The following is a 21,024-nucleotide window of genomic DNA, read 5'->3' on the forward strand; positions in this document are numbered from 1 at the left end:
TTTATTAAATATTCATATTTAGTATTGGATTAAATTGACAATATTCGCCCACAGGGGGTGTGCGACAGATGCGGCCACACGAGGCCCTGCGCTCGAAGGAGTCCCGCATACGTGGTAATATTAAAAAATGGTTTTTTTTCTTTTTACAAAAATCGAACAACACATTCAATGTTTCAACTATAGAAATGATAATGATTATTCCAAATAATACAACAAATACATATAGAAACGTCCTCTCCACTTGTCAATACAAGATTCATCGAAAGACTGGTTATTTGTGGAGATGAAGATTACAAGGAAGAAAATTCATCACTGCCCCCACGGGGACAAGAACCCCGATCTCTCGCTTGCCGGACGAGTGCTCTACCATCTAAGATATGGAAGCAGATAGAATATTTCAACCTTGGATCTATCGAGTTGGTTCGATGTACGGTCCATGTACCGACTCTCCAAGGTTGAAATATCCCATCTGCTTCCATAGCTTAGATGGTAGAGCTCTCGTCCGGCAAGCGCGAGACCGGGGTTCGAGTCCCCGTGGGGGCAGTGATGAATTTTCTTCTCCTTGTAATCTTCATCTGCACAAATAACCAGTCTTTCGATGAATCTTGTATACAACAAATAAACGAGAATTATTCGCAAATCGGGAGAGCTCCCCCACAGATCATTTTCTCTGCCGACCATGCGTTTGGTAATGGCGGCCCTGGAATTGGCCTATTCCTGAGAGTCCAGTAACATTCTATTTTGGACGTGAAATCAATTTAATTTGGATTATAATGCAGTTATTACACACTATAATTAAAACAATAGAGGGATTAAATGCAACCGATTTTTCAGCTAGTTTTTGGATCCTCAATACTTTTGTGTTTAGTTACTTTTTTTCATCCTTTTTGCCTGTCTATTTCGACCATTTCTATAGTGCCTCAACTTCCGGGCTGTAATCATCTCTAATTTTGAGACTAGATGGCAGCACCAACAATTCAAATCAAACAAATGGAAATACCCATTTTTCGAGTTTAAGCTAGGGCCCACTCGGTCCCTCAAGGGAAGAAGGGCTTCAGAAAAATGAGAAGTAGTTGAATTTTTCGATAATTTAACAGGTGGGGCCTCTGTGAAATCACTTGGCCCGGGAGCCTATGATGCTCTTAAGACGGCCGCGGACAAAACGGCAGTAAATGGCACTGCGGACATGCAAACATATACTCACGCGTATGATGAATAACTTACCCTGGAAAAAAGTCGTACTTGCAAATACGATTTTTGACTTCTCCCATTGATTTCAGAACATTCATATCTTCATCGGACAGAACAAAATCCAAAATCTATGAACGAAACAAAACAGGAATTGTCTGGTATTAATTCCACAAAAGAAAGGGTACATAAAATGGGCTACGTGTATATGCAAATAAGGGTAAGGCGCCTAGGTACACATGGCCTTCATAAGAGCGGAGCTGACAGGGCTCCAGCCCGAGATGACTCCCGTCTTTTTTGTTATTTGACAATTTACTATGGAAAAGCCCGTGAAAACTCCGATCTGAGGGCCTCGCCGAAGATCCCAGCCTAGGGGTCTTCCCGGGTGTGGGGGGGGGGGGGAGTCATGATACCAAGTGTACTAGGTATATCTGGGGGATCCACACAAAAAAAGGTGGAACCCCCTTCAAAAGTGGTTGAAGGGAGGGTCATTGACAGACTTTATTTTTTTAAAAGGATGGGGGGGGGGGGTGATTCAAATGCAGTCGAGTCCCGTTATAACGAATTCCAAGAGACCGAAGAAATAACTTTGTTATAATGAAATTTCGTTATAAAGGAATTCCAGGTTTTTTTTTTTGTCATTTTTCCTACGTAAACTTATCTGGGGGGGGGAATTAGAAAAGTTATTGTTAAAACGAGGGTTTTCGCTATATCGGTATTCGTTAAAAAATTTCGCGGGGCCCGCGCGCATTTTGACGCCCTCTTGTAATGTTGAAGTAGAGATTTTTCAGAATGGAATTTGCGCCCCCTCAGGTCTAGCGCCCGGGGCACGAGACCCGCCTGCTCCCCTCAGTTGCGGCCCTGTGGGTGATTAGGGCTCGTTTTTTCTGTGGTCAATAGTTTACTAAATGCACATTGCCTCTGAAATGGACCCCCCCCCCCCCATTATCATTGGCAGTCACCATTGGGCTATATTCGCAGTAATGCAGGTGTGCAGGGGCATGGCTCCCCTAGGCTGGGATCATTTGCGGGCCCCCAGATCAGACTTTCACTGGTAAGTTAAAGTGACTAAGAACAAAAAAATGACGAGAATCATTCCGAGCATCAGGGCTAGAGCCCTGTCAGCCCCCACCCTCGTGGGGGCCATGTGAAAGAACTAAGCTAGGGAAGGGATGTCAAACTAGCTGATAAAGAAGAAATAACTGCAGGAATTTTTTGTCTGTAAAATTTTCAACTATGGTGGAGTAATTTACAAAGAAAACTGTAAATTTTGTAACTGTAAAAAGACGTCTTGAAAGGGCATAGGCGTATACAGTAAGTATACGCCCGTACAGTGAAAAAATTGTATTATTGTGCTGGGGGACCCCCCCCCCCCCCATTCACCATTCACCATGCATATTTTTGGTGATTCGCCCCTGTGTCCGCTTATAATAACGGATGAGCATTTGTCTTAAGCCGCTTTAGGCCCCACTGATGGTTCAAAACGACTTCCTGGGAACTATAAGGTGGGAGATGGTGAGACAGTGAATCGGAATGGATGACGATACGAACTTCGAGGCAGGTTATGGGGAGCACAGTATCAGCGGAGATGACTGGGAAAAAATCCTGAAGTAGCGCTTGGAGATCTGATGCTGCCGACGCCAGATAACCAGCGGCTGTTGTTATTCAAGTCCGAAACACTACACTACACTGACGTGATGTCATTGTCATGTCAGTGTAGCGTGTTTCAGCCTTTAGTCTTGTGCCAACCAAATATACACTGAACGTCTGCTCAAACCAGAATAAAAGGTATCGCAGTTGTCTGGAATCTCAAACCAGAACGAAAGTGTCACGCGGATTTCGAAATGTGCCGCGTGAGTCGTCGAAGTTTGAGAATATTCTATTTTCTAGAAGCTCCCAATCCCCACGGGAATCAAATTAAATCGAAGAGGGCGCTGTTGGCTGTAGTTGTCTTCTCGGCAACTAAAGAAAGGATGGGTGAAGGAGAGACATTGAATTTCGGAATGGATGATGACACAAACTTTGAGACTGGTTATGGAAGGCAAGGGTGTTAGCGAAGAGGAGCAGAAAATGAAATAGCTCTTGGTGGTTAGATGCTGTCGAAGATATGATAGCAAACCAGCGGCCGCTATTACTTACGAAGGTACCGCAGAAGACTTCCGGAGAACGAAAGTTTCGGTACCTGTCGAGGTCTCTAACCTGAGCGAAAGTTGCGGCGGCTGTCTAGGCTGGCAAACAAGAACTTTTTTTGCTCCAGCCCGCAAACCAGATGCAAAGGCACCTCTGTGAACCGATGAAGGTTCTAGGTGAACTGGATTTCCCCGTAATGTAGAATTATTGGTTTCTGTGGAGCTTTGGCTCTTGAGAATATTTTCTATGGTCCACTTGTCTTTTCTAGAAGCCCCACAGGAATCAAAATAAGTGGGGGGGGGGGGCACTGTTTGTTATAGTTGTGTTTTCTGAGCAACTAAGGAGGAGATGGGGGAAGGAGAGACAAGGAATTGAAATGGATGATGGTACAAACTTTGAGACTGGTTATACGTGGAAGGCAGGGTGTTAGCGAAGAGGAGCAGAAAATAGAAAAATAGCTCTTGGCGATTAGATGCTGTCAACGATAAAAGCGGCTGTCGTCGTTTTAGTCTTAAACATAAACTTATCATGATTTCTGAGCTTTCAAACAAGAAGGCAGGTTTCTATTGCTGTCCCGAACCTGCAAACTAGCAAGTTGGTAGAGCTGCCCAAGCTTGCACACCATAGCGAAAGGTCATGCTTCTTTCAAATATCGTAAACCAGATCGAAAGGTGCCGCGTGGACCGAAGACGATTTAAGTGAAACTCTGGATTCCCCTCGTAAAACCTGAAATTGTTGGTTACCGTGGGGCTTTGGTTCTTCATACATGGACCATAGAGAATATTCGCTTCAACCGTTTCGATAATCCCTACGAGAATCAAAATGAATCGGTAAGACACGTGGTTAATAGTGGTATCTCAGTAACTAAGGAGGGGATGGTAGAGGAGAGACAGAGAATTGCGAGACTGATAATGGGGAGAAGAGTGTCAGAGGAGATGAGTGGAGAAAATATCCTGAAGTAGCGCTTGAAGCTCTGATGCTGCCGACGTTGCGCCAGTTAAACAGCGGCTGCTGTTACTTAGTCTTGCACTAACCGAATATGCACTGAACTTAAATTACGACCCGTAACTTCCAAAGAGCGGATAAAGGGCGCGAATCGGAACGAGGCTTTTTCTCAGAACGTTTGTGCCTGTCAAAGACTATTCCGAGTAAAAATTGCGGTTTCTGTCTAGGCTGACAAACAAGAACGAACTTATTCTGGGCTGACTAAACCCGCAATCCAGAATGAAATTTTGTTTCCGCAAACTCAGCTGGCAATCCAGATCCAAAGTTGCTACAGATTTGAGTTGGTACACAAGAACGAAAGTTAGCGCGGCTAGTCGAGCCCGCAAACCATAGCGTTTTAAAAAGTGTAACAGGTATAGTTTCAACATACCCCGATCACCAAAATTTGAAGACTGCCCAGTGGAAAAGGGTTCCAGTTGAACAGGATTTCAACCGTTGCTCGAAATTAGTGGTTCCCGTGGAACTTTAGTTCTTTGTACGTGAACCGCGCGTGCAGAATATTCTTTTCAATTTCTTGTTTGAAGTTCCATGAGAATCTAAATAAACGGGGAAGGACACTCGGTTAGAGTTGGCTTCTTGGTAACTAAGGAAAGGAGATAGAGAATTGGAATAAATAACGATAAGAACTTTGAGACACTGGTAATGGGGGGTCGAGTATTAGCGAAGAGGAGCAGAAAATGGAATGAAATAGCGCTAGGCGAATTGATGCTGTCGACGATTTGATTAGCGCAAAACTAAACAGCAGCCGCTGGTTAACTGCTAAAGTGATGAATCGGTATTCTGTGTGTCTCACGGTGATGAAGATATCCGTGTTTAGCGTCTTAACCATGAAGCATTCACTAATATAGGCAGTGCATGAAGCGGTCATTGAAATTTGCTACTTCCGTTATGGTATGGGGTTGTATGAGCTCTGAGGGCCCAGGGAGGTTTTGTACTTTGACCGGAAGAGTGAATCCCGATGTATACTGAGAAATTCTAGAATACTAAATGATACCATCGGCTGAAGATTCATTGGATGATGATTTCATCTTCCAACAAGACTGCATATTCTCACACTTCGAAATCGACCACTGCTTGTCTCGATGGAAAAAAAATAAATTAAATTGCTTTTTTGGCCATCAAATTCACCAGATTCGAACCTCATCGAGAATTTACGAGGTGTCATGAAGAAAAACATTCAAAAGTTCGCTCCAAAATACAAAAACGAACTTTTAATGAGTTTGAAGACCACGTGCGGATACAAGTATCAATGTAAAAATGATTGCAAAAATCTAGTGGATACCATGCAAAACCGTTTGAGAGACGTTATTAAGGCTAAGGGAGATGCCACAAAACATTGAACACTTGAGTTCATTTTGAGTGATTTGTCATAAGTTTTGTAACATGATCGTAATTTTTAATTAAATAAAGTTAAAAATTATTGTAATTTTGTGATTTTTCCGAAATGTCGATTTTTTGAAAATTTGTGAAGTTTCAGTTTTTATTTATATGTTGCATTTTTCTGCAAAGTATGTAGAATCAGCCGACAGTTTGAAAATTGTTGGACATTTTCATTGTAGTGAAGTAAAATCTATTGGTAAATCACGTAATGAATTTTTTACGTTATTCTGTAATTTTTGAATCGGAGCTGTATCTAAAAACCCTCTATTTCCCGTGCTTTTGGCTAATTTTAAGAAATTTCAACAATTAACAATTTGGCAACAATAGGTAATTTCGGGAATTTTCCCGTATTTTTGATCTTGAGAGGAAAATTTGCTGTATAATTGTTGAAAATATCCGAGTTTCGCAGAAATCAGCAGCCGGAAGGTGAATTTCACGACGAAATTCATCATGGACCCAACAAACATTTCATACTCCGTGGCTTGGAAAGTCCCTCAGGAGACCCCTACTTTCAACAGGGGGGTGAGGAAGCGTGTCTCACGTGTGTCAAGGCGCCCCCCCCCCCATGTTTTTTTGCGGAACAGCCTCGCATGTAGCATTATTTGCTTTTGAACCGGAGACCCAAAATCGAATATACAAATACAAATACAAACAAAAAGAGAATGGTTGTTTATTACTCACGTCGATGTTCTGTTTTATTCGTTCTGGTTTCGAACTCCTGGGTATCACGACGATGTCGCGCTGAACCAAGTATCGAAGAAGTATCTAGATAAAGAAGATACAAAATATAATAGTGGCAATTCCATTAAACAGAAAAATTTATTTATTTACTGTCAAAAACTCTTAGAGATTAGCACTGAGCTATATCCATAGAAACCTTTCCTTATAGCTCAGTGGAAATCAGTGGTTCTAACTTTGCTAGGTGCGAATAATACAGATAATCAATGAAATTGGAGGCGGGGGGGGGGGGACTGCAATAGTAACGCTTTGGACAGTTTTGACAAGAAAGTGTTTTTGAGAGAGCGAACACCGTTTAACATTATTGGTCTAATGTCGATTACCCCATTAAAGCAGAGTTTCCTAATCTTTATGCTTCATCACCCCACCCCCCCTTCTAGAACTATTTTCTCTCATCGCCCCCAACTCGAGCCAACCCAAAGGATTTTCAAAGGTGCCCCATAAATTCGTATAAATAGTTTAAAAAATTCATAAACATTAAAGGAATTGGGAAATTGAATGGAGATATTGCGAAAAAATTTCGAAGATTTTTCCGACCCCACAAAAAAGGGATCTTTTATTTTTGTGCAAAAAATTTTTTGTTCACATTTTTGTCGATAGAAGGCGCAGTACGAAAGGCAATTGCAGGATTTGGTACCTGAATGTATCCTCAAACTTTTCTGTGTCCAAAACGTTCGTGAAGCTTCAGCCGGCGATTCGTGGCCGAGTTAAAACAAGAGACTTCCCCCAATAGCACTTTATCCACCAATGTCAAATATAAAAAAAAACCTTTATATTAATATTACTTATTAAAAATATATAAAACCGCCAGTGACACGAAAATTCAGAAATGAGCTGTTAATCGTACACCCTTGCATTTCATAGGATTTGCATATTTCCAGTGACAGTGATTTGCTTTCACACAGCGCCCTCCGTCGACAAAAATTTGAACTAAATGATTTTTCTATACCAACCCCCCACCCCATCGTGAGAATAACCTTTTTGCAAACCGCATAAAAATATACCAATTCATTCAAATGTTATGAATTTTTAAAATATTTTTGAATTTATGGGACACCTTGTATGTTATACCCATAACTTCTACGCCCCCGTGGGGGGTGATATCGCCCATTTTTGGGAAGCGCTGCATTAAAGCATCGATGAGATTCTTCGGATTTATAACAAGCTGTACCTGAGCTGGCGTCCTGCTGTATTTCTTTGCAAAGGCCTTGATCTGCGGGTCTCCAAGCAAATCTGGTATTTCAAGAATCCTGAAAACACACATTTATTCAGTAAATTCAACAAATTCAAAGTTAACCCGTTCAAGGTTTTTAACGGAATTTTATATCGTAAGTTCTATGGAAACAAATACAAAACACCGTTCTTTTCACTGCTATTGTTATGCTGGGTGTCTGTCGATTTATATACAGGGTGTCCTGTGAGTGCCAATGAGGCCTTTATCTCATCAATCGTCCGTCGTAGAGATTTTCAGTTTAAAATAAATGCTCAAAAGGCGTTCAAAAATTACCCTGTACCAGTTTTGAGATTGAAAAAATACGGTGTATCACAAGATAAAAAATCTAAATTTTCTTACGGTCCCCTTGTCCTCTAACTTCCAATTAGACAATTGTTGCCCTGAATCTCCTGAGGACAGCAGAAAAAATTCCACGTTTCTATCTGGAATATTCGCAAAGGTATTTGAATTCAAAAATAAGAGAACATTTATGAAACAACAGTGAAACCCAATGGACACAACGCTCCTTTCCCCTTATTTATGCTTTCCTTTCCCAACTTTTCTTCGATTTTTGGATTCGAATATTGCACTGGAATATATTGAAACATGGATTTTTTTCTGGCCTCAGAAGAGACAGGGCAACAACTTTCTAATTAGGTTTTTAAGACACGAGTAAGCCGCTGTGGTGGTCGAGTGGTCATAGTGACGGACTCGCATCGCGGGGATCCGGGTTCGAACCCCACCGGCGCCACAGTGGTGGTCGGCTGAATTTGGTTATCTGTGGTTCCCAACTTCAAGGCGCGAATGCGAGCCCATCTCCCCGTTAAAAAGTCTCGCCACAGAGAGCAGCAGGCCTACAACGTTACAAATATTCAATCATTACACTTCACTCACAATCTGAAGTATAGATGGCAGCACTGAAATATCAGACACAACACTAGCTACACACTCAGACTGTTAGGTGCACTCACTTTGTTCCAGACTCTGCCACGAAGCTGGGCTGGAAGAGATCTCGGCAACGGGATAAGTCCGGTGGCAGAGACCCTGGCGTTCATTCATTCATTCAGACATGAGTGACAAAATAAAAGTTCATTTTTTTAAAATTTTAATAACTGTACAACCCTTTGGAATACAAATGATGTATATATAATCTACACACATTCTTTGGATACTTTTTCCAAGTGGAAGTGCGCCTCTAAGGTCAATGGTTCGCCAGTAATTTGCGAAGAAGGTACTTGAGTCATCGTCCTGTATATTCGCGACAGTACTGCGCATTGGTTTTGGATTCGGGCCCGACGTTTTGGTGTCATTCTCTTTGGAATTTTATGCTCTACGCATTCGTATACAAATTTTGTAATTCTGATTGTACTTTGCCCTCATATATCGGGTTATTTGAGAGATTTTCAATTTTTTCCAATTCACAGCGTTTTATCTTTCCGAGTTTCTGCGATAAATTCTAAAAAAAAAACAAACAACCATGTATATAACGAGTTGTAACACATAACACTTCTCTTCAAAACAACACTTGGTTCATTCGGATCGGATTATTTTATATATATACTAGCTATAATACCCGGCGCTGCCCGGGTTTTCTTCCATGAGGCTGTTTGGATCACGTGATATCTCCCTCTTTCTTTGAGGCTTTCTTTGAGGGACATGCAAACCGTGTCTAAGTTAACCAATATGACGACTTCCTGAGCGACTTCATGAAATAAATAAATCTAGATTTAAAGAAACATTAAAAAAAGGAAAAAAATATATATTCGTTTCTAAGGGCGCTAGGTATTTCGACCCCCCCCCCCCCACGAACTTTAATTTATCCATCTGCCTGTTTCAGCTTTCAAAAATGCTTAATTGAAGCTGTGGAATTTCTTCGATGTACTTTACGGGCCCATAATTCATTTTAAAACATCCTAAACTATGAATTAATGCAGTTGAATATCAAAAGACAATACGGAGACATTATTTTTCATGCTTGAGAAGATGTAAATAAAAAGTTGAAATCAATGTTATTGCATGAATGTCTAACTCAAAAGTAGGTCCGGCTAATTACTTCATTTTTAATCTCCTGGGCTTCGTATATCTCTAAGCGACCTCAATATTTCAAAAATTGAGAATTCAATACAATTTTTAAAATTATTGATGGGGCGGAAAATCCCACTAATTTCCGCATTTCTACAGTAAAATCGACAATTTTAGCACTGATTTCTATGAGGGTCACCCTTTTCCTGACTTTCAAAGCGATGCTGATGATGATTATGACGTCTATTCAAAAAGCCTCATTACTGAGAGTATATTGAAAATGTGGCAAACCATTATAAAGGCATAAACTATTATACATATAACAGGATTAAAGAAGTGACAAACCGTTGTAAAGGCATATACACGTCTGAAAATCAATTTTATATATATATATATAGTCCCTGAGATATCATCCCGTTTATGGACACATGTCGAACCAAGAAATCGAAAATTGTGTTTTCACTTTACGCAGGGGCGTCGGAAGGAAGTGTTTCGAACTTGTGGGTGCTCGTCTTGAACTATATATTGGAAATTACGATTTCTCTATGAATTCTGGGGGTGCTCAGACCCGTGCCACAAATTACCGTGGGTGCTCGAGCACCCCCCGGCTCGAACGCCACTGACTTTACGCGTCCGGCTGTCCCGAAAAAAAAAATGAAGATCGAGTACAGTCGCATTTTCATCGCTCTCCTGCTTCGTCATGAAGATTACGTGTTAGTATCATATCGTACACGAAGTTAGTGAAGATAACCCCGGCAAGTCTACGGAGTTCTTCGTTTCTACGGATTTCCTCGTGTCCTGCCTTGTCTGCGGTGCCTGCGGATTGTGCTTCTATTATTACTCCCCTTCTTCCGATGTGTGCTTCTGGATATAGTGCTCAATTCGTCTACTTGCTCCAGCATGTTTTCTCTCTTCCCCCCCCCCCCAGTGATACGTCTGCCCTCATTTGCCCCCGTGTTATTTTTTTTCCAGCTATTTTTGGATTACCTCTTCAAGGTAAGTGGTTAATTTATGTGTCAACAATGGGTAAAGTGTGCCCTTTTGAGAATCCCGACAAATCTGTGGTAAGAAAACTTTGTGGATGGGGATTTGGGGATGCTGGTGAATCACCAGAGATCAGAAAGAAATTTACTGAATTGCTGATTATCTATGTTAGAGATAACAAAAACTGAGTGATGATTTAAATCATGAGGGGCAGAATTGTTCTATTGCCAATAAGTTTGATACAATAATTATTGATTATGTAGTGTGACAAATGGCATCTGAACAAGAGAAGTCCGACAAATTTGATTTTTTTGTAAGTATTGAATATTTTGATGCCCTTCATTTCGAGTCTTGCATGCATAAGATGTCGGTTGGCTTCCTGAAAGATAGTGACAACATTACTTCTACCCCTATTGAAACATCCCCAACTTTGGACAGAGGGAAGGATAAAAGGAAAAAAAAGGGGAAAAAAAAGAAAATTCTCAATTGACAAAAACAGATAATTATGATATTCTCTCTCATACACCTATTAGAAATCCTAATGAACAAAATGGGTCAATTGTAAATTCTGATCTTTGAGTTTTCACCTTGTCCCAAACGATATTGACCCCACACCACCACCTGCTGTATCAAGTGCTATTAGTGAAGAATCTACTAGCACAACAACTAATGAAGGCAGCTCAATTACTACTAGTTCAAGTAGTTGTTCAACCAGTGAATCAGATCAAACTAAAAATAGTGCCAACAACATCTGTTGATGAGAGCGCTGTTGCCACTGAGTTTAACCCCAAATCTCCAACTGTTGATAGCATAAACAACTCAAATGAAATATCAATAAACCCAAATATGCTTTTACTGCAAACTAATGATGCAGATGCATCCAAATCGCCAACACAACCCATCCCCACACAAATTAATTCTGGGGTTAGCACCTCAAATACAGCAGATATTATTACTGCAGCTTGTAAGTCCTCACCCACCAACACTGTGGGAGCACAAACAACTAATCCAAGAAACTCTTTGGCTGTCACCGACAGCTCTGACAGTGATAGCAATGAGGACGAATATACTGTGGTCACTAGAAAAACCACTAATAACACAGTGGTTGTATAGGTTTTCTCGGAAAAAGACCATCGAGCCATAACAAAATTTTTTGACAGTAAAAATTTTAAATACTACACATATTTTACACAGAGTGAAAGGACATTAAAATTTGTGATCCGTGGATTACCGGCAAACATAAATACACAAGAAATCAAGGCAAACTTGGCTCAACAGAAATTTAATCCAGTTAAAATCAGTAACATGAAGAACTATCACACTGGAAGAACATTGTGACTCTATTTAGTGGAAATTTCTGTTGCAGAAAAGGAATTTGCTAATATTAAGAGTATATCAGATATCCCTATTGAAATTGAACGCTACAAACGACTACAAAGCCCAATTCAATGTCGATCCTGTCAAAACTATGGACACAGTTCATATCGATGCAAAAATACTCCAAATTGCGCCTTTTGTGCCAATCAACATGAAACCCGTCTTTGCCAGGATAAAGGCAATATAAACAAGATTAAATACTTTTATTGCGGCGGCCCACACACAGCGACATTTTCTGGTTGCAAAATCAGACCAATCCAGAATCAGAATAGAGCACGATTATTCATTCCAAAAGTTCCTACGGAATTTCAAGGACCTAATCTGATGGACTTTCCTTCACTACCTAGTGATGCTATCACTGACAATATTGATGAAAATTTTATGATGGGACAAGTTCCCCTCACAATTAAACCTTCACCCAGAAGCAACAACTGGACTAATAATATATTTTTGCCGATTGTTGATGAGCAACTTACTCGTACTAATTTACAAAAACAAATGGACAATGATAACACTATCAGAGCTGGATTGCATCTACTCTCCAAAGGAAAAGAAAACTCGAAACCTCTTCAAGAAATTAAACTTGATTTAATCGAAAAACATGCTAAACACACCTATAGTAAGGTGATGCATCAATTTTTGACTCTCACTGAAAGAATGAACATTACCTCAATTTCTGAGGTAAATGATTCTACAATTAGAAAATAACAATCAAACTTTGAATGACAATCAGAACAATAATAATCCTAATAACCAAATTATTAATATTACGGAAACCCCACAAAACAACTCTGATAAAAAACCTTCAATTAATAATTGAGCTAACAAAAACTTTTCTTGTCAAACCACACAACTTCAAAACATCCCATCTGAAATTGAGCAACTTAGTGGAACTTTTTGTCAAATTTTGAACAATGCTGGCATCCCTAAGGACAAAATTGAAAGAGTACTTCAAGTTCTGATTTCCATTCTCCAAACCAAGAATTAGTATAAGAATAATTCATTTAATAGACCATTGTGCATTATGGCCTGGAATGCCAATGGTCTAAGAAATAACATAAGACAACTTAAAGAAGAACTTTACATCAATCAGGTCGACATACTTCTAGTATCCGAAACTTGATTATTACCCAGTCAAAAAATAAAACTAAATGTTATGTCGAGTTCAGGAAAGATAGACTGCACAACAGAGGTGGCGGAACTGCAGCATATTTTAAATCAGACACACCATTCCAGGAAAATACACTCCCACAATCCACACAAATGGAAGCTTGTTCTATAACAATTTTTATCAATAGAACCAAGTTTAATTTCTGCTCAATATACAAACCTCCCAAAAACACTATTGATATCCCCCCTCTTGGAACACATTTATAATACCGACATTCATACATTAGTTGCCGGATATTGGAATAGCAAAAACAATATATTTTTTAGTAAAGGAAGTAACAGATGTGGCCGTATTCTCAGGAAATTTTGCTTAGATAATTTCATAGAAATCCATTCCTCTGAAATACCCACGCACATTCCACCTTGCCCAAGATATCGTCCGGATGTCATAGATTTTGGTCTTTCCAAAAATTTTCTGTGTGATATCCACATGTACACGAAAACTATTTTAAGTTCATCACATAATCCTATTTTTTTCCAAATAGATTTCCCAATTCCACATACACAATAAGTTTTTAAACGTACTGATTGGAATAAATTCCAAGAGATTTTATCAACTGAAGGCCCAAATAATAGCATTCCTCCAATACCTGCTATTATTGACAGTGCTGTTGAACAAATCACATTAAAAATCCAACAAGCGTTGCAACAATCCACAACAATTACTCCACAAACAGAAAATAAATACGGCCTATCAAAAGATAAGACACAAAAATCGTATCAGAAGTCAATGGCAAAAATACAGAAGGCGCTCAGACAAGATAACACTGAATAAATTAAATAAAGAAAAATTAGATGTTCAAAATTTTATCAATAACAGATTTAGTAACTTTACAGAAAATGCAACATGTGAAAATGGGAAAGTATGGAAAACTTGGACAATTTGCAAGCCAAGCAATAACAACAAAATTACCAAAATCCAGGGAGTGAGTGGCATGGTCTATACCAGTGTTTCCCAAAGTGGGCAATATCGCCCCCTGGTGGGCGATGGAATGGTCCGGGGGGCGATAGAAGCTACGGACTTAACATAAAATCCTATGGGTTCACTTGAGTTGGGGGGGGGGGGCGATGAGAGGAAACAAATTGCTGATGAAGGGGACGATGAAACAAAAAGTTTGGGATACTATGGTCTATACGGACAATGAAATTGTAAATACTTTTGCAGAAACCTACGAAAAACAGTTTTCGCCAAATCATATACAATCACTCTCTACAAAAGTAGAACTCAGAAATAGAGTGGTAAGATACGTCCATCATTACATTAATAAATATGATGAACAAATTCAATCAACAAATATCAATGAAATTATTGAGATAATTTCTAAGTTGAATACAAAAAAAGCAGCTGGTTCTGACAACATATCCAATATGGCCCTAAAAAATCTACCTTTTAACATGCTCATTGCTTTTACCGAAATCTTCAATTCTGCACTTTCAATTCATTATTTTCCCAAACCGTGGAAACATTCAGTGATTAAGACCATCCACAAACCAGGAAATGATATACTTCAACCCTCATCTTTTCGACCGATTAGCCTATTATCAAACGTCAGTAAAGTATTTGAAAAAATTATTGCCGCTAGACTTGAATCATTTAATGACACAAACAACTTACTGAGATCTGAACAACATGGTTTCAGGAGGAAACACTCTTGTGTAACTCAACTACTCAGAGTTACTGAATACATCACAGACACTTTCAACCACAAAGAACATGCAGCTGCCATCTTTCTAGACATTAGCAAAGCCTTTGATAAGTGCGACTTTGTCACTCTCCTAAACATAATGATTGAATTACATATTCCTTACTATTATATCATTTTTTTTACCACTATATTACTGGAAAAACTTTCCAGGTTAAAATTGGTGATACTTTATCATCAATTAGTTTACTTTTTTATCAAAAAAATTACCGTCTCTGTGCCTCAAGGCAGTGTATTAGGTCCGCAATTATTCTTACATCTATGATATGCCTTCACCGGGCGGGGTGCATATGTGGTGTAGCAGTTGTAGGTAGGGCCTCCAAAAAATGGCTCGGGGATCCATGATGTTCTTAAGTCAGCCACCTCGTTGGGCAATTTGCCTGTTGTGGAGTTGTATTTGTGTATGTGACAATACTGATCAACAATATTCTAGATATGGAACTGATTCGCATGTTGACAAATAATATTGATCACTTTCCAATTCTGATGGACTTGTTTTTGTGAACTATATATACTTACAATTTCGGCAAGGACTTGTCTTGAGAATCTCTCCTTCCATCCATTATGGTGTGGCGGCAAAAAAAAGGGGAAAAAAATGTACTTGTGTTAAATCTGTGAAGACCATGACCATAAAAATGACCAGATTGAGACAATTTTTATTTTTCTCAAGCACTTTACTTCACTCACACACTTACTGACGTACATAATATACAGTCTTTTCTTTTCTCCTTCATAAGCCTATCTGGGCCCGTCTTTATTCCCACAATTAGCCAACAGGCTAGGCATGGGGGCAACTACTTGATGCTGGTCTGGTCTGGTTCGGCCGTCCCGAATGTCGCAGTAGTATTAGCACAAACTCTCGTCCTTTCTCAGTGGATCAAGAGCAAGATGACAGCACTGTGTCCATTTTAGCCGAGTTATTAAAGTTTGAAATCACTTCTCGACAGTAACTCTGGTTCATTTAAGCTCGATTACCTCCCAACACCCGACATTGATTCAAATCACTTTACGATCAAGCACGTTATACTGCGTCCAAACAACAGTTCTCTCTGTTTTCTTTCCTTCTTCCTCATCATCGTGATGCTTTGTTGCAACCCTATAATTTTTCTCCCCCTTGGTATTTTGTATACCCTGATAGTGATTTTTCCCCTACGTATGATGTATCTTTTTTATAAGAGTGAAAGGGAAGAGGTAGGGTGAGAGGGTGAAAAGAGATATCTACTTTGTACCAACATTCTTATCGACTTATCTATTATACTGTTTTACTCTTATATTTGTTTTGTTTTTCTTCCTTCTCTCTTCTAATTTTTTTCCTTCTCGTTTTCCTTTTTATAACGTGGGGTTAGGTGAGGACAAGGTTACCATATTTATCACCAATTCGTCAAATAGAGAGCATCCGGATTTCTTACCTAATACCTTGCGTTAAAGACGCTATCACGTCAAAAAATATTCCAACTAGAACATAGTTTTCCAAACTTTTTGTTTTTATCATTGTCTTCTCGAAAATTTTTTTCTTCTCATCGCCCCCAACTCAACCTATAGCATATGTTATATCCGCAGCTTCCACTGCCCCCGGGGGCAATATCACGCGCCCCCCCCCCAATATTGCCTTTAGAACGATATTGACTTTGGGAAACAACGATCTAGAACATAGTTTCCCAAACTTTATTATCCCATCGCCGCTTTCTTCGTAAATCTTTTTATCCCATCGCCCCCCAACGCAATCTAACCCATAGAATCCTATGTTATACCAGTAGCTTCTACCGCCCCCCTGAAATAGTCCATCGCCCCCCAGGGGGCGTTAATGCCCACGTTGGGAATCACTGATCTAGAACAACTTCTTCTTACACCTGCTTCCCTCTTGCAATCGTGGATTCCACTTTTGGTGAATCTTTACGAGTGGGAAGAAAAAAAAGCATTTCATTGAAAGATCGAGCCAGAAAATGAACATTATAGGGGTTAATAATAAAACCTAATGTTCCGTTTGTAAAAATAGAGCAACGAAATGTCGCCAAAAATTTTTCTGTTGACTATAACTGGTTTTTCCTTAAATTTATCCGGTTTTTAGTGGACCAGACCTAGGGAGCAATTGCCCTGGCCATAGTCTTGCAGTGAAGAGCAATTATTTTTAAAATCATCAACACACACGTTAAGCAAACGCTACTTACCGATGCTGTGTGTGTGTGTGTGATCAAACATCAAATAATTCAATTACGTGGGGAAACAAAAGTGTTCTTTACATTTTGAAATGTTTCTTGCAGTAAGCAGGCATCCCAGGGGTTCCCAGAGGCGAAAAAGCAGTCAAGGATATTCCGTTCTTCTTGCAAAAATCATGCAGTTCGTACTGAGGTAAGAAAATGTGACACTCGACCTGCGAACGATGAAAACAACGATCATCAAAGACGTCGAAAATTATTCTAATACTATATGATGTGAATGGAATTTGAGCCATGTAATTTTATTTGCATTGAATATGGCTCCTATAGGGCACCAGTCACGTGTGGTGCCCCCCGAAAATATCCTGCAAGTACAGCATCAGGAATGGAATGTCTTACCTGAAGGTTGGCTGGCTTTATCCTCGCGCTGTCCAAGATTCTCTGGATTTGTTTCCTGTTGAAGTTGGACAATCCAATCGACTTCGCCAAGCCTTTGTCGACTAGCGCCTCCATCCCCTGGATTGATGATAATAATTGGAAGAACTCAATGCAAAAGTGCATAACCTTTTCAGCCCATGCTTCGCAATGGTACAAATGATCAATCATTATACTTCACTCACAATTGGAAATATAGATGGCAGCACTGAAAAATCAGATATAACACTAGATAGTACTGTTAAGTGAACATACTCACACTTCCGGCATAACTGATACGGTGGTGAATTTCTCATGGCTATTTGACCAGAATTGTGCTCGGTTTGAAAGAAAGAGTCCGCGGGCCAGGAACTTGTATATGCACAGTGACCACATGAACTGCTAAAAATTACATCTTTTATCCATTGCGACTTGCGGTAGCCCTCTATTCTCACCATTGACGATCTTTCAGCACTTTCAGCGATTGTTGGCCACTTTAATTGCCTTTGGCAATATTTTTTCGGTTGTAATTGGCAACTTTACTTGCATTTGACTTTAAATTGGCAATTAAAAGCCATACCGGAAAAAAATTGTGTAATGTTTTATCTGTATTAAAAAAAATGGAATAATTTTCGTTGTGGAAAGCAATTGTTGCTCTTTTGTAGGTATAGTGGCGCCACCCCTTTAGTGAAGTCATATAAAGGTGTCAAGAGATTGCGCTGATGTGCCCTCATTTCGAAGTTTTGGAATCTAATAACCATAGTTGTATGAAACGGAACTAAATTACTCAAAAATCACCAACGAATAAGGCAAATACACGGAAAATACAAAACTTCTAATGCATTTCGACACACACAAGGTGTCGTCTCCAGAATTTTCGATATGAGAGGGTTTTAAGAACCCGGGAAATTTCAGAAATATATAGCCTATATGTATTAATATCATGGCCCCCCACATCCTGGAGCAGGACCCCTAGGCTGGGATCTTTAGCGGGGCCCCCGACCATACTTTCACGGGCCCCTTTATGATGAATTTATAGCGTGAAAAAGCAAAAAAATTGGTAAAAATTGTCCCGGGCCCCAGGGGTGGAGCCTTGTCAGCCTACCCCTTGTGGGGGCCATGATTAATATAATAGGTTATATACCTATTTCTAATATATAGAAAAATATATAGTATAATATAATATTAATAATATTCGATTATAAAATATATAACCCCTAATCACACTAACTAAGGGTTGGTTACCAAATCTTATCTCTGGGTTACACAGCAGCAAAAAAGTACGTCCACTCACTTCAAACGTCGTGGTCATAATGAAGCTGACGGCCTGCGTGTAAACCTAATGTAGGTTGATCTTCAATTTTTTTTAAGAGGCGAGCACTGCCTGTACCCTCCATACAAAAGAAGTGCATCCTTACGGCAAGTTTGGCATACAAATGTATAAATCAGGATGATTTCAATGCTTGAATGCAATTCGTACGAGGTGTTTAATTGGAACCTTGATCATTTGCGCGCGAAGCACGAGTATCCAGCACTCTGGGTGTTTCAGGGAGCACCGTGGTGCTCGCGAGCAACGAGTTGAAGATGCCGGTTCCCAACTTCAAGGCGGGAATGCGAGCCGATCTCCCCGTTAGAAAGTCTCGCCACAGACAGCAACAGGCTTACAACAATACAATTATTCAATCATTACACTTCACCCACAGTTAGAAAAATTGATGGCAGATGGAAGCACTACACACAACAAGCATTACGCAGAAACAAACGTCACATCAGGTTCACTACACATACACGCACATTCCAACATGTGCCAATTCGTTAGAATTTCCGCAGAAGAATATGAACAAGGTGCATGTGGGATTCAGTAGTGGTCTAATGCAACGTTGTGATTGGCCGCTTGCGAAATGAAGCTACCCCGATTAGTCTATTAGAACTTTGCAAGCTGTCAAGAGCGCGTTGCATCAGACTTACACGCATGCTCTCAGTGATCAGACGTCCTTTTTTATCTACTGAGTAACCGAGAGTTAAGATTTGGCATAAAACTCAAGCGGGATCTTCGGACAGCGCGATTAGTGATTATATAGTCATCTTTCCCTCTGTAGACGACACCCGGTACAGGAGTTTTGTATTTTCCGCGTATTTGCTTTATTCGTTGGTGATTTCTACATACTCTTACGTATTTAAATTAGTGCAAAGAACGTTCACTATCGAAAAAAAAAATTGTGCTTACTTTCCACGTGTCACGCAGATCCAGGTCCGGACCTTTCACCAAGACACCATTTTCGAGCGGGAAAATGGTAAAATCATCTTCTGCTGCTCTTCTCTGGAAGCAAAAAATACATCAAATGAATTGAAAATTTAAATATTATGTGGCAGGATTTCGTAGAATGTTATGAAAATGAATATGTTTGTGTGAATATGCGATTCTCTCCAACGATACTTTCTTTTTTCACAACAATGAAATCCTTGTTTCGTTTATATTTGCGCGTTTTATGATTTTTTTTTTTTTTAAATCTCTTTATTACAAGATCTTATGTTGGTTTTTTGATCATTTCTGTCGCACCACTGTCATTTTTTGCAAGCGAGGGGCTAGTTTAACCGTTACCTACAGTTTTATTGCCGATTCCGAACGGTGGCAAACATATTTTTTTTCCCAACCCTAAATGGTTCTAAAAATTTTCCGCATTGAACCAGATTATAACTGCCACAGGAATCAATAAACCTTCTAGAAATTGGCACCTATTTTCAAGAAGAATATTTTTTTTTTCTCCGATCCCGTGAGCTGATAAATGCTTTCCCTTAACCCAAAATAATAATAATAATAAAACGATCATCAAATGGGTCAGAGATTTATGGGCATCTTTTTATCAGCCACCTCGTTGGGCATTTTGTCTGTTGTGGCGTTGTATTTGTATTTGTATAAAACAACGAAGGGGGAAATACTATAGTTTTATCTGTTATTTATACTGTAAGCATAATCGTATACATTTTCGAAGGGGAAAGGAGAAACGTCGTTTCTCTCCCCTCTCTGTTATCAGACTTTGAACAGAAGCCGACTTCACCCACTGGCAGTTGATTGACAGGACGGATAGGGGACATGTTATAAGGAAAAGAAAATTTACAACGGAATCTGGGCTCGTGGTTGCCGTTTTGAGAGACTTTTAAGAACCCGAGATATTTCGGGATTGGCGCTGTAACGGTTCAGCATATTTCTTGCCTACAGGTTGCTGAGCTAACCTCTCTCCAGCGGGCTTTAAAGCTTTGCCAATGGCTTTAAGCAATTGCCAATAGCAACATGTTAACGCGCGTACACCTTGAAATCTTCACGATGCAAGGTGAGGAATATCTGGTCTTATCCGTCATCTTATCACTGTACGGTCGTGTGGGCCTCGTGCTGGACTCTCAACGCCAGGATCCAGGTTCGAACTCTGCAGGCGGCACAGTGGTGATCGGCTGAAGTTGGTTTTCTGCGGTTTTCCAAACTTCGAAGTGCGAATGAAAGCCGATATTCCATCGGGGAGGAGGGAGGATTAGTATATTCCCAACG

General features: G+C 39.9%; 1 protein-coding gene across 1 annotated transcript in view; it reads right to left on the minus strand.

Annotated features, from left to right (window-relative positions):
- LOC149089329 (aldo-keto reductase family 1 member B1-like) overlaps window positions 1-21,024 on the minus strand; it is a 28,153-nt gene that overhangs the window by 3,017 nt on the left and 4,112 nt on the right. The window contains exons 4-9 of the mRNA XM_089237970.1: window positions 19,708-19,800; window positions 17,466-17,582; window positions 17,151-17,281; window positions 7,613-7,691; window positions 6,385-6,468; window positions 1,225-1,319 (exon numbers count right to left, since the gene is read on the minus strand). Coding sequence (XP_089094096.1) covers window positions 1,225-1,319; window positions 6,385-6,468; window positions 7,613-7,691; window positions 17,151-17,281; window positions 17,466-17,582; window positions 19,708-19,800 — 599 coding nt within the window. The remainder of the gene's footprint in view (window positions 1-1,224; window positions 1,320-6,384; window positions 6,469-7,612; window positions 7,692-17,150; window positions 17,282-17,465; window positions 17,583-19,707; window positions 19,801-21,024) is intronic.

The sequence above is a fragment of the Pholcus phalangioides genome, unplaced genomic scaffold, assembly GCF_987345545.1.
Source record: "Pholcus phalangioides strain wild (caught in Gottingen) unplaced genomic scaffold, Ppha-v1.0 ptg000002l_1, whole genome shotgun sequence".
In the NCBI taxonomy this organism is placed as follows: Eukaryota; Metazoa; Arthropoda; class Arachnida; order Araneae; family Pholcidae; genus Pholcus; species Pholcus phalangioides.